Source organism: Fukomys damarensis, unplaced genomic scaffold (genome assembly GCF_012274545.1).
Source record: "Fukomys damarensis isolate Sample0158 unplaced genomic scaffold, DMR_v1.0_HiC HiC_scaffold_7, whole genome shotgun sequence".
Lineage (NCBI taxonomy): Eukaryota > Metazoa > Chordata > Mammalia > Rodentia > Bathyergidae > Fukomys > Fukomys damarensis.
This window is the reverse complement of record NW_022900919.1, coordinates 22,739,247-22,752,205: the sequence shown is the minus strand read 5'-3', so window position 1 is coordinate 22,752,205 and position 12,959 is coordinate 22,739,247. Positions and strand designations below refer to the sequence as shown.

The following is a 12,959-nucleotide window of genomic DNA, read 5'->3' as shown; positions in this document are numbered from 1 at the left end:
CCTGAATATAAGCATGCATCTCTATTGATTACCTTACCAGGTAAAATGTAAATGTACTGTCATTCAGGTCACAGTTACAAAACTTCTAAACCAGTAATGCCGGCACAGACACACAAATCGGCATAACAAAGCTCACTGTATTCAGAATGTGTTATGGATTCACTAACATGGCTGAAATGAAAGTCTTGGAAAAGAGCCAGCGTTATGAAGCCAGTGGGGCCTTGGTAATGTGGTGTAATTCTAGTGGAAGTGTTAATAGGTTGGACCACCTTGGAAAGGTTTTTGGATTGCTCTGTCCAGGAGTGGTAAACATACGCATGTCCTGCTGCCCAGCGATGGCTGTGTGCTCCTGACATTAGACACTTACAGGAGTACCAAAGGCAGCACATCCACGACAGCTCCCATCAGGAAGCAGCTCCCATGTCCCTGAGCAGCAGCACCGAGGGGAAGACTGGGACACATCTCCTCCCTGAGGTGGCTTCCACAAGCACCTCACTGAGTGTTGAAAACAGGACTCTGGGGGCACAGTGTGGAAGTGTGGTGCATTTCTAGAACTAGGCAGAGCCCACCATACTGTGGGGGATCATGGTGATAGAAAGGCAGGAAAGTAGGGGTCCTGGGTCATTTACATTCTGGTTTTTGATGTGGGTGCTGGTTGTGTTCAGTTTTTGACAATTCATAAAGTTTAATATTTATGATTTGTGCATTCTTTTCTAAACGGTTAGCAAATTTCAGTAAGAAGTTTAAAACATGTGTTATGTGCTTGAGAGGAGTTGTAACTAATTCCAAAAGTGCAGGCTGGGAAATGGGGGAAGCTGGGGAAAAGACAGGAGGTGGTAGGACTTTGACAAGCAGGGGTGGGGGAGATGCCTTGCTGAGGGAGGGCATGCGTGGCTCCTATGAGGTCTCTGCTGAGGCCAGGCCTACCCTCTCCCACCGACCTGGAAGCACGGAACACCTGCTGGTGGGGTGCGTTGCAGGTGAGTACTGCCCAGCTCCTCAGGTACATGAGTCCGATGAGTTTGAGGACGTTGACTGCAGGCAGGCAGGGGGAGAAGAAAGCGCCCATCCTGCAGCCATGGGGGAAGCAGTTGGCTTGTGTTTTCTCCCAGTGTGTCTGGAAGGTTGTACCCAGGAGCCCACGAGGAACATGGCTCTGAGGCTTTGGGGTTTGTGCCCCAGGCTTAAAGGACTGGAGAAAACCTGAAGGGCTGAAACCCTAACTCTCCACCCTGACATCCTGGAGGTAAAACAAGATTCTGCCCATAGGTGGCATTCTTGTTTTTAATTATCCCTATTGCAGAGCTACTTATCATTTGTCACTCTGTTCACACTTAAGCAAAGAAAAGCTCCTCCTCCTGGGAGCTGCACTTTGCGTCAAGCTCCACAATTTGTCTGGCTAGGGTGAGCAGTACGCTAATAGATTACTGACTTTTAGGTTTAATTCACACATATTGAGCACCAGCTCTTGCTGAACATTATGCAAAGCATCCTCACATATTTTAGCTCATTTGATATTCTGCAATTATGAAAGGAAGGATAAATATCAAAATTAATAGATAAGGAAGGCAAGTTGAGCAACTGAAGCAATTTTCTCAAAGACCTTTTGCTAACAAAGGGGAGACCCTATATCATCCACCATGGTCTTGAGGGTAAAAGAGCTGAGCCAATGAGAAACAATTCAAACTTCCCAGGGAAGCCAGCTCACAAAGTCACCCTGCAAATAAATGTCAAATGTGGAAAAGAACCTGGGACACCTGAGTCAAAGTCCATTTATACTGGATATGCAACTGAACTAACACTTGAGAAATTCGGTTTTAGTGGTAGAAATATAGTAGATAAAAGACTATGTCTAATAAATAAGAGTCTTCCCAGGGCTGGGGATGTAGCTCAGTGGCCCTGCACCTGCCTAGCGAGTGCAAGATCCTGAGTTTGATCCCTGGTGCTAACAAAGCAAAAACAAAAACCACATGAAATAAAACATCTTCCCAAAAATCGATAAATGCTTTCTTGTGGCAGGCAGAAATGGCACTGTCCATGTGATGTTAGGCAAGACCCTTGGCTCTCTGGGCTTCAGTCTCTACATCTTTAAAATGCAGGAAACATCAATAGTTACCTCACAGCTTCCCAACAAAAAATGAAATCAGTTACTAATAAAAATGCATGGCACCTAGCACATATTTAGAAAGTGTTACATCATATTTTTAATACTCTTTGTGAAGATGTCTTGCAAAATATAGTGGACTGTGAGAACACAGATTTTGATTGGAGGGATATTACTTTATACTGCTCAACAATCCTCATATTTCAGGGAGAAGCAGTCCTCTTCCCACCCTTCCCGAATCCTCCCTTCCTTTGTGTTAGTTCCTATGTAAGCCTTCTGGCTGTGAGCAACAGTGGCTTAAAAACAGACTATTCCTTTCATCGTTCCTTCCCATAAAGTCCTTAGAAACCCATTAATGAAATTGCTAAGCATGTGAAGTAGTTTCCTTGCAAGGGTCCTTTCTTAGTGCTTATTCCTGTGTTTATTTTGGTTTTGTCCCATCCAGACTCATCAAAATATTAGCCCAGATGAGATGTAGCAAAGACAGGAGAAGCTGTGATGCCTACCAAATCATTCCCTGGTTGTAGACTAAATGTAGCACATTCTCGGCTATTTTGAATTCCCCATACTCAGGCTATAAGAGTAAAAGAATTTCTGCATTAGACACAAAAGTTACAGTCTTTTTCAGACATTGGCTCATTATAGTTACACACCTGAAACACTTTGATTGTATAGACTCCAGAGATCACTGCTTGTGTGACACCAGCAATAGGTGAAGTTTGGGTAGAGGAAGTGGAACTCAGCCTGTTCCTCCTCCCCTCTTCCCTCAGGCACTTTCTCCACCATACCTGGCTGTTTCCCACCTTATGCACCAGGAAAGTCTGGATCTAGCATCAGGAACTTCCTCAGGGACCCAGCATTTTACTTACGAACTTGCTTTCCAAGTCCCAGCACCAGTAGTCACTTAAATAGCGAACAAAAAGTCCCCGAAAGAAGTCTATGATCAGGATGCTGGCCACAGTGAAGAGCATGTCGATGATGGACAGCTTCAGCATCTCCTGCAACACAGGGGGTCATGGCTGCTGCCCCGTCCCACCTGCTCCACCTCTTCCTCCATCCTTGGTCCCCCTCCTCTCTACTCCTCCCTGGGTCCAGCCGGGGAGAGTGGGCAGAGAGGGGCTGCTGGATCATACAGGTGCTCAGTGAACACTGGGGTTGAATTTGTATTTTGATAGTCATGGCCAGCATCATCCCAAACAGGAAAGAATCTGAAGTGTAAGGTTCCAAGCCATGGGAGACTCATTTCTATGGATTAAAACCGCCCAGTTGAGAGCTTCTGCCCAAGATTAAGTAGCAAGGGTTGAGCAGAATAGCTGCCAGGGATTTAGCTCAGTGGTGCCGCTGCCTGCCTCATAAGCACAAGTTCTGAGTTCGATCCCCAGTACCAAAAAAAAAAAAAAAAAAAAAAATAATAATGCAGAATAGCTAAAGGCACAGATTTGGATTTGACTCTTTATTCTGCTCATTACCATCTGTGCCTTTGGGTAAGTCTCTTAACCACCCATGCCTCAGTTTCCTCATTATGCCTATGGTGATGGTAACAAAAGTCTTATGAGGATATTGCCTAGCACACAGTTACTACTGTACAGGCCTTTGCGCTGTTATTAACTTTGAGACCTGGAAGAGCATAAACCCCACTGAAGTTTACTTTCCTAGATGCCTCAGAGTTGTAAGAGATGGTAAGGAAATGGGTGTGGGTGGGCTTCATAAAGAGTATTGGGAACCACCTGGCCCACGTATGTTTCCCAGCACTGGCCTTGTGGATTCTGGTTGTGGACCATGGTCTTGTTGACCTTGTTGAGTGGCACTGTGTATGTTGGGACCCTCATCTCCTCTAAGACCCATGTGCCATTTCCACTGATCCCTGTTCCAGACCCAGGTGTGGGCCATTTCCCTTCTTCAGGGGCTGCCCTGGTGGCAGAGAAGGTGGTAGAATCCATCCAAGCACTTGTGTTATATTTTGAGGCTGCCTCCTATGGAGAGAAGGAAGAAGGAAGGACAGGTTGTCCACATGTTTATAAATACAGACGATTGGGGACACCATACCAAGGAGGATAGTGCATTGTTTAGAAATAACCTTTTCTCTCTCCTCTCTCACCTCTCCCCTCCACCCCCGTGGGACACAGAGATATAATGGATATGTGGTGTTAGAAACTTCGAGGTAACACATGTGGTCTCTCCTCATCCTCACGAGAGTGTCAGGCAGGGATGATTACCCTATGTCCACAAGGAGACCGAAGCTTTGTAAGTGGGAGATGGATACTCGAAGCGATATGGGTGAGTGACAAGCAGGGATCTAGGCCTATGTAACCTCAAAGACTGATGCAGCAAAGTGCCTCTTCCACCTATAGGCTTTCAGCTCCGGTGCTAGGAGATGGTTTGTCTTGGGCAAACTGCCCTCAGAAGTGCCCTCCTTCCTGACTCTCCCCCACCTTACTACTTGGGATGTCCTCTGAGCAGAGCAGGCCAGGGATGGACACCAAGCTGCCCTGGGTTGAGGGTGGAGGTGCCAGGTGAGTTCGGATAGTGGGTGAACTGTTTGCCATGAGATGAATATTCTCTCCTGATTTCTAAGTGAGTTCCATGGCCTGCTGCTCTTCCTAGGCTCATTTGCAAGAGCTGCTGGGAGCTTTTCCAGACAGGACTCAAGGAAATAGTGTAGTATGTACCCAGAGGTAGATTCAAGAGCCCCAGGTTCTCATCCCAGAATGGCCACTTACTGGCCATGGATCCTGGCCTCAGCTTCCTTATCTGGGCACTGGGCTAATTTTTCTGTCCTTATCTTGAGTTTAGGACATGAGATATGGAGCTGTGATGTTGACAGTGACGGTGAAGCTGGAATGTGGGAGGTGGCAGAGGTGGGCGCTCACCTGAATGCTCATGCTGTTCACTTTGTCCAGGAGAGCAATGATCAAGCTATAGAGATTTCCCAAATATAGCACGAGGACCCTGAAAAGCACAAACCCACCTTGAGAACCAGACCCCCACATCCAAGTCCACGGACCCAGTCCTACCACAAGGTTCTAGAGCAGTGGAGGTGAACCTATGACATGTGTGCCCCAGTGGGGCAGAGCCCGCTCTCCCGGCGAGTGAGTCAAATGGTCAAAGCAGCTGAGCATCGATAAAAGTTGCAAAAACTAAACCCTCAGTGTTCAGGTTTAATTGCAGCGTTGGCACTTCACAATAAATAAGGGTTCTGGGTTGCAGCTTAGGTCCTGGGTCTCTAAAGTTTCTTTATCACCATTTAGACTATCATGGAGGAATTGAGAGTGGCTGCTGTGCCAAAACTGGCATTCTTTAAATCACCTTGGGGGCACTGGAATGTGGAGTTCCATAATCCACCCTGCTTTTAGGAAGTTTACATTTTTCCACTGTAGCCCCTCCTTGGATCGGAGTTTCAGAACCCTCGTGTAGCAGAAAGAGTGTGAGTTTAGGAAGAGGCTCTGGCAGGGCTATGAAGTTCATCTGTCCTGATTCCTACTTAGAGGACAAGGAAACGGAAACACTGACAGAGCTGTCTGTCACTGATCAGTCCACAGGTCACAAGGAATCAGGACTAAACTTGGGGTCCTAGTGCCTTGTGTCTGGGCCTGTGGGTATAGCTATAGCACATGGGCAGTGTGCATGACCAGAGTCCGCTAGACAGTCCTCATCAGCCGGTGATAAAGCCTGACGTCCGCTTCCCTGAGTTGGGAGGTTTGGAAATCCTCCTAGGATGACCCAGGGTCTGGCTGTGGTTCTGTGGGCAACCATGGTGTGAGCCTGGGAAGGAACTGGCAGGGCACTCCACGTGTGTCACGGGGACAGCAGTGAGCTGCAAATCATGGGGCCAATGCCTATTGGTGGGAAAGAAGCTTTACGTGGAGGAAAAAATCCAATTGAAAGCAGGAGTCTGCCACAGCCAGAGCGCTCCTTCCTCTCCTTAGGGCAGGACTCCACTTGTGCACAGCTGAGGTCATCTCTGGGGCAGACTGGGACTTCTAGTCTCTACTGCCCTGCAGAGCTACTCAGTGGGTGCTGGCTGACGGAAGGGCAGAGTGGATGCCACCTCTGTCTTGACCCTGCGTTGATGTTTTCACTGCACTGTGGTTGAAAGGCTGGTGAGTTAATGCAGCTAAAATAACTTGCCTGCTCCTGCTACCAGAATCAGCCCTAATTGGCCTCTGTTTCTCCAGTTCGGCATATGAGTAATGAGGCCAATCTGTGTAATAGGATTGCTGTTAGACCAAATGCAATAATAGAATTGATTCCTCCCCATGCCCACCAAAGAGGCAGGAGTGGAGGAAGGCACTTGCTCCCCTGGGTGGCAGAGATGCAAAGCAGAGAAGAAAGAACCAGTCAGAAGCGGGAGGGGAAGGGGGTGGTGTGTGGGAAGGGTTGCTCCAGGTCTGCAGGGGCTCTGAGTTCTGGGCCAGGCCCTCACACTTTCTGGTCCTGTCTTTCTATCTTTGAAATGACAGTTGGGTTTCAAGGATAGGAGGACAACCAGCCTTACCCTTGTCTATGTTTGTAAATAAAGTTGTGTTGGAACCTAGCCCCAGCCTTCTATTTTTGTATTCTATGTGGTTACAACTTTAAAGGTTAGAGTTGTGATAGATGTATATGTAATCTAAACTAGTCTCAGGTCTTTTGCAGAAGATGTCTGTGGATTCCTAGATGGGAAAACGTCTTCCCAAAGTGCTTGGCGACCATTGGCTCTGGAGGATGTTACTAGGCCTCTCAGGGGAAAACATGGTGAACTGGCTCTGGCCACCTCCCACAGCCAATGTCAGTCACAGAGGCATTGTTACCCTGCTGGCTTTGTTAAGGAGTGAACCTTACTAAGGGGGAGAAGCAGGTCTGTCAGGATGAAGCCCTTTCTAGAAAAGTTAGCCCTGTCCTGACTCCCAAGGGAGCAACTGGGATGTCGCCAGACACCCAGGATACAGTTACCATCCACCTTCTCCAATACAGAGAGTTCCGACAGCCCCAGAAGACCCCTGCTCTTTCCAGAAGGGTCTTTCTGGGAAGGGTCTCTGCTTTGAAGGATTATTAGCAATGCATTTGCTACTTCTCTTGGGTCTGGAAAAGTAATGTGGGGTCTCTTCACATTCGGTCAAAGGACAGGCAGAATTGAGCAGTGAAGAGAACCAGACACACATCACCCTGTCTTCCCGCCCCTCCTCCCCTTCCTGCCCTGCTTCCCCTCCTCCTCTTTTCCATTGCCCATGAATCTGGTTCTTCTGTCCTTTGCATTCTGGCACCGTTCCCTGCTTCCTCCCCTTTCTTTCTTGGGCCACCCCACTTTTCTTGAGTTGCACCACAGGTGAAGCACTGGCTAAGTGTCAGGGACAGGTAAAAGCAGGATTGGGAGGGTCACCTGTACTCACCCTGGGTAGCAGACGCTGAGCCACATGGGCCCCTCGTGGCGCAGTGCCTACCTTGCCAGCTGGAAGCGCAGTGTGGTCCGGGGGTGGTACATCTCCAAGGCAGCAATGAGGTCAAAGGCAGACGGTGCCAACATGGTGACGAGGGACACCACCACGCTCACCTACAAGACAGCACTGCCGGGCTCTGTCTCCCTGGCCACCCCAGCCTTATGCTCCTACTGTGGGTTATTGAACCTAGGGTCTGGGCAGCAGGTACCCTTGGGGGCCTGCAGTTCCCTCCTGAAAACCTTCCCAGGCTCTGCTGATTCTCCTTTCCTGAAGGCCACCACCTGCTTGTCCCGTGTATTTCTCTTAAGAACTTCGGCATTCTGAAGACACTCAGATGCCAGCAGGAATTGGCCAGTATCTCTGCCTCATTTATCAACGACCATTTCATCTCATTTACACTTCCCCACCCTGGGGTGGAAGAGGGAAATAACTGCAATTATTATAAATAGAAAAGGGAAGGCAGAGGGAAAATTTAATATTCTCTCTATATACAGAAGATTAATTATCTAGAGAATTATGCCTGGCTTTTGTTTCTTTGTACTCATGGCAAAAAAAAAAAAAAAGAAGCTTTGGCTGGTACACAAATGTTTTGTCTAAAATAATTTCTAAATAGATATTTAACACAACCCACTTAATTGACGTAAATTAGAGAGAGGTATAGGAAAAGATTATGTGGTACAGTGTTACATTTTTTTTCTCAGTACTGGGGATAGAACTTGGGACCTTATGCTTGCCAGGCCCTAAACTACATGCCTTGCTCTACAGTGTTAGATTTAGATAAATTATTGTACATTGATAAATAGGTATCAGATAAATTTATGATCATCTTATTCCTTACATTCTTTGCTCTTTATAACCTCAAAGATAATTATTTTCGTACAAGTGGCCCAAGAGGTGATTTTGTGCTATGTCTGCCTTTCAAATCTTTACAGGTAAATCGGGCTAACCCTTCCAAACAACAATCTCATAATGAGTACTAAGCATTCCAAAAGTGTCTGCACCCTTCCACTTAGGAATTTTCTGTGGGGTGGGAAGATTATTTAGCAAATGAGACCTTTTGATGAAGATGGGAGCATTGTTTGTCATTTAGAAATATGGAAACTGCCATGTGTCTGGAGGGTTGTGCACATAACGGATGGCCCTGTTCACCTCATTCTTTTCCCAGAGAGTCAGCTCCTTCTTTGACTGCTCCAGTTTCTGAGACCGGTCCACCACGAAGTAGATGAGATAGATGCTCCCAGCCAGTGAGAGCAGCACCAGGATGTTGGCAATGATCCTCAGGCAGACGGTCACGACCCTGGGGGTGGGGGACTGGCATGGGGTGCTCGGAGCACCACGAGGGACAGCAAAGAGGCTTGGGGACAGAGACACTTCCTATGCCGAGGTGACCCTGAGGAGCCCCCCACCACGCCTCACTTTCTATGGGGTCAACGATGAATTATAAATTGCACCAGGCAGCACCTTGGGGATTTAGACAAACACTGGCTATTGAGTGCTGTTGGATCCATATTTACATTTAGGAAGGGAGGGAGGGAAGAGGGACGAGGGAGAGAATGATTCTTCCCATCACTCCACACGGTGGCTCTGACACTGGACCCTGCCAGTGGCTGCAGGTGTATGTTACTTAGATCTGTGGGTCTGGTTCAGAGTGGCAGCGGCAGCCAGCACAAAATCCAGCAGAGGAGCCTGCTACTGGAGGAACCTGCCTGGCCCTGCCTGGTGGGCAAGAATGGAGGCCAAGCATGACCTATCCCCTCCATGAAGTCCTACCCCTGGGGACCTCATGCTGGTCGCCACACCTCCCTTCTTAGCTCTTCATTTGCGCAGTGAAGGAGCACATTCCAAGTGACATGGTAAAGCCATGGTATTAGATCACACGCTATAGTTACAGTTACAATAATCACAGGGCCCTGGAAATAGAAAATGCTGAGAGTGCAGGTCCCTGAGTATCAGGTTTTCTCTACTCCCTCTGTCTCCAGACCGTGCTGCCCTGGTTTCTTTCTAGGTCCCAACTGGGAGGAATGTAGCCTAGGGAATGGGTCCTGCAGTTCTTGGTTCCTTTGTTTCCCTCCTAGTGGGCCTTCTGGTGGTTGCATCAGAGAATGTGTGCTGGGCCAATGTGATGTCACCAACCAAATGTTCACCGTCCCCTTGCTTTACACTATTCTTCTAGGTCCTGTTACCATGTGCAGCACTCCCAGAATGTGTACTGAATATCTGCTTCCTTAGGAGAAGACAACGGAGTCTATATTTGGGGACTTCAGGTGATTCCAAGGTAGGAGATGACCCACCCTCTGGGACACACTGGCCAGAAGTCCCACCTTTTCATTCCACTGGCGATGGGGTGCAGGCCCAGGAAGGTCAAGGGAGTGCCCTGTGTCACAGGAGTCAATGACAAAGAAGGGCTGGAATCCCTGCTTTCTGATTTCCTGTCCCTGTGGCTGGAATATTTCCTCAACAGTCCCCTACATGCTCTTTCTTGACTATAGATACTGAGTATGAGTGGGAAGACCCAGTATAGATCTGAGAGGAGCAGACATGTTCTTACAAGGAGGACAGGGCCATCATCCCTTCCTGGGATGTCCACCCTCCATCTCTCCTCTGGTGGAAGGCCTCACCCTCCCAGCCCAGTTCTCCAATCTTCTGAAGCACCTCATACCCAGGAAAGCCACCTGGAAGGCTGTGAGCATGAACCGGATACTATTTGTGTCTTATAACTTCAGAGATTTGTTTTTAAATAAAATTAGTCCCAGCAACATTCATATGTCTGCTTCATTTAGCAAACAGAAGATGGCACTAAGAATACCTGTTTTATTATCTAAGTAAATGAATAGGAAATGGTAAAGTTCAGACTTCCGAACCCTGCTGCAGGACCCATGGAGGAAGGAAGCATTCCTAGATGCCAGTGCAGAAAAGGCATGAGTTTCCAAAGATTGCACTGAGGGATGAAGATCAGAAAGAAAGAGGAGCTGCCCGACAATTATGAAAATATGACATAGATTGCATGGTTTATGTCTGTATCAAACTAAAACCTATCAATGAATCCAGCACATGGAAAGAAATACTCACAGGTTTTTGCTTTTCTTCTTTTCCTGTTCTTCCAGGATAGCCTCCTTTAAGGAAAAAACAAAACAAAACAAAAAACCACAGGTGGCACTAGAAGCTCAGAATTGTCAATAACTGTAAATCGTTAAAGACAACTTATCCAGTCGTTCAACATTTCTTTCCAATATCCACAAATTTCTCCAGTAAACTTCCACTGATATGAGTGAATTTGATACCAATGATGTAATGATCATTTAAGAAAAAGGAGACTGGAGATTGGGAAAAATGTGGAAGATATGAAAAGTGTGCTATCTTGAAGTACTGATTTTTTTTTAAACTAGAGGGCCAAGTGGTTGGTGGGGTCTGGTGTTGCCCACAGCTCTAACTGCTTTTCATTGCATTGACTTCTAAGTTAAAAATAAAAATGTGTAGCCCTACCTTGGAGGTGATTATTTATTTGCAGGTTAGATACATGCACCATGGTAATAATCTATTATGTAAATTGTCAAACATATACAAAGTGGAATTCTAAAGGGCTGAAATAAGAAACAGGAAAGAGAAGCTGCTGTGCTTTTGCCCTGCACCCAGCCCTCCGTACCCTGATGCTGTTGACCACAGCGGCGGTCTTGCTCTCCGCGGCCTCTGGGTTTCCAATGAGGTAGTCCCAGGCGCAGAACACCCGCCAGCAGAAGGTGTAGTTTTCATTGGAAGCACTGGCCAGGCTTGTGCGGGAGTTCTTTGCCATCCTGCAAGAGAGGACCAAAGAGGTGATGGTCGAGTCCTGGGACTGGGGGTGGGGGGTCTACTCCAGGATGCTACCCTGATACAGCCCCAGGAGAGGACATGCAGCACCCAGGATTGGGCAGGACAGCACAGTAGCCACGTGCCAGGGAGGCTGTGTGGCTAGAGGTCCCACAATTGTGTGCCCAGACATCATGGTCCACCCCTTTGCATTGGATCACTGCCCTTGATAACTACACCTAGACGCTCCACCCAGCGGTCTGTTCCTCTTGCACACCACAGTCCTTTAGATACTGCACTTGGAAGCAGGAGTCCTGACTGCTTCTCAGGTGAAGCTGTGCCTATGCCTTATACCATTTTCCCTGAAATACAATGCCTTTTAGCTCCATATGTCTTCCTCCCAAGTTTGCTCTGATTTAATCGTAAACTGTAACGTGTAGTAAAGTATTTAAGCCTTCCAAGTGGGGCCCTCAGGCCATGAGGAGCTGGTTGGTCTGCTTAGACTATGTATTTTTATCCCAAGCACCTCTACCTGCACTTTGTTAACATGCCAGGTGATGGGAGGGGGCCCAGGTGGTGGGGCCCACATCTCCCCCAGGCAGGAGGCCTCTGTCACCTGCGTAACTTATGCTCCTTACACAGAAGCACAGAAACCCAGCTGGGAAGAAGCAACACCAGCCAACCTTCTCCTTTTACAGACGAGGCCTCGAGAGGGACTGTGGGTGGCTGCAGGACTCACAGTGCTATCCTGTGTGTTGTGCCATCCCTCGGGGACAAACTAGAGGCGCCAGCTTCAGGACAGCACACAGCCAGGGTTCCACAGGATCTGGAACCTGGCCACAGGCAGACACACACCCAGATCAGGGAGCTTTGCTTTCTTTGAGCTCTGGTCTCCTAGATCACAATGTTCATCTCTATTCGTGTGGCACCACATAATTTTAAGATTATGTAAACTGGCAAGTGTGTGGCACTATCACCGCTCCAGATCCAATGCAGGACCTGGCCTTTGGCAGTGATCACAGGGGACCTGCTGCATAAATGAACAGGTGGCCCTGTCCTGTAAAATGGGTGCAGTCACGCCCTTTAACTTATAGGGTCATTGACAAGACTGCATCAGATCACACAGCAAGGTCACTTAGCACAGATCGTGAGAAACTGAGCAGTCGTACTTTTTTAAAAGAATGACAAAGCTGTAAGCAAACACAGCCATCCCCACCAGGAAGTACGCCAGGGGCAGACGGTAGCCAGCTCGCCCAATCTTCCTCTCCCTGCCGTAGTAGCCGTAGAAGAGGACGGAGTATTGAAGGTAGCCCTGTGGGGAGATGGCACCAGGTCACTTCTGAGCACCACTGCCCCCCTCCCTGCAGGTGCCACACCAGCCTCACCCCTAGGGACCAGACAGTGTCCAGATCCTGGGCGGACGCAGCCTGCTCCACGGGGATGGTCTTCCTGGCTGTGCTTCCAAAGGGCTGGCCGGCAATCAGCTGGTAAGAAAGGCAGTGTCAATGGTCCCCTTAGTGAGGGACTGTGCAGTTCTGGAGATGCCACCCATGGCACCTCCAGGGTGAGTGCCTGCTTGGTTTCCTTGAGGAAAGTTCAGAGTTCAGTGGTGTGTGTGTGTGTGTGTGTGTGTGTGTGTGTGTGTGTGTGTG

The 12,959-nt window shown here is 48.2% G+C and overlaps 1 protein-coding gene across 1 annotated transcript in view; it reads right to left on the bottom strand.

Moving 5' to 3' along the window:
• Positions 1-12,959, bottom strand: part of Tmc3 (transmembrane channel like 3) — a 37,565-nt gene that overhangs the window by 12,107 nt on the left and 12,499 nt on the right. The window contains exons 6-16 of the mRNA XM_033761120.1: positions 12,693-12,791; positions 12,477-12,619; positions 11,165-11,312; positions 10,591-10,634; positions 8,671-8,818; positions 7,525-7,634; positions 4,975-5,053; positions 3,832-4,077; positions 2,974-3,102; positions 2,611-2,678; positions 942-1,070 (exon numbers count right to left, since the gene is read on the bottom strand). Of these exons, the coding sequence (XP_033617011.1) occupies positions 942-1,070; positions 2,611-2,678; positions 2,974-3,102; positions 3,832-4,077; positions 4,975-5,053; positions 7,525-7,634; positions 8,671-8,818; positions 10,591-10,634; positions 11,165-11,312; positions 12,477-12,619; positions 12,693-12,791 (1,343 nt within the window). The remainder of the gene's footprint in view (positions 1-941; positions 1,071-2,610; positions 2,679-2,973; positions 3,103-3,831; positions 4,078-4,974; positions 5,054-7,524; positions 7,635-8,670; positions 8,819-10,590; positions 10,635-11,164; positions 11,313-12,476; positions 12,620-12,692; positions 12,792-12,959) is intronic.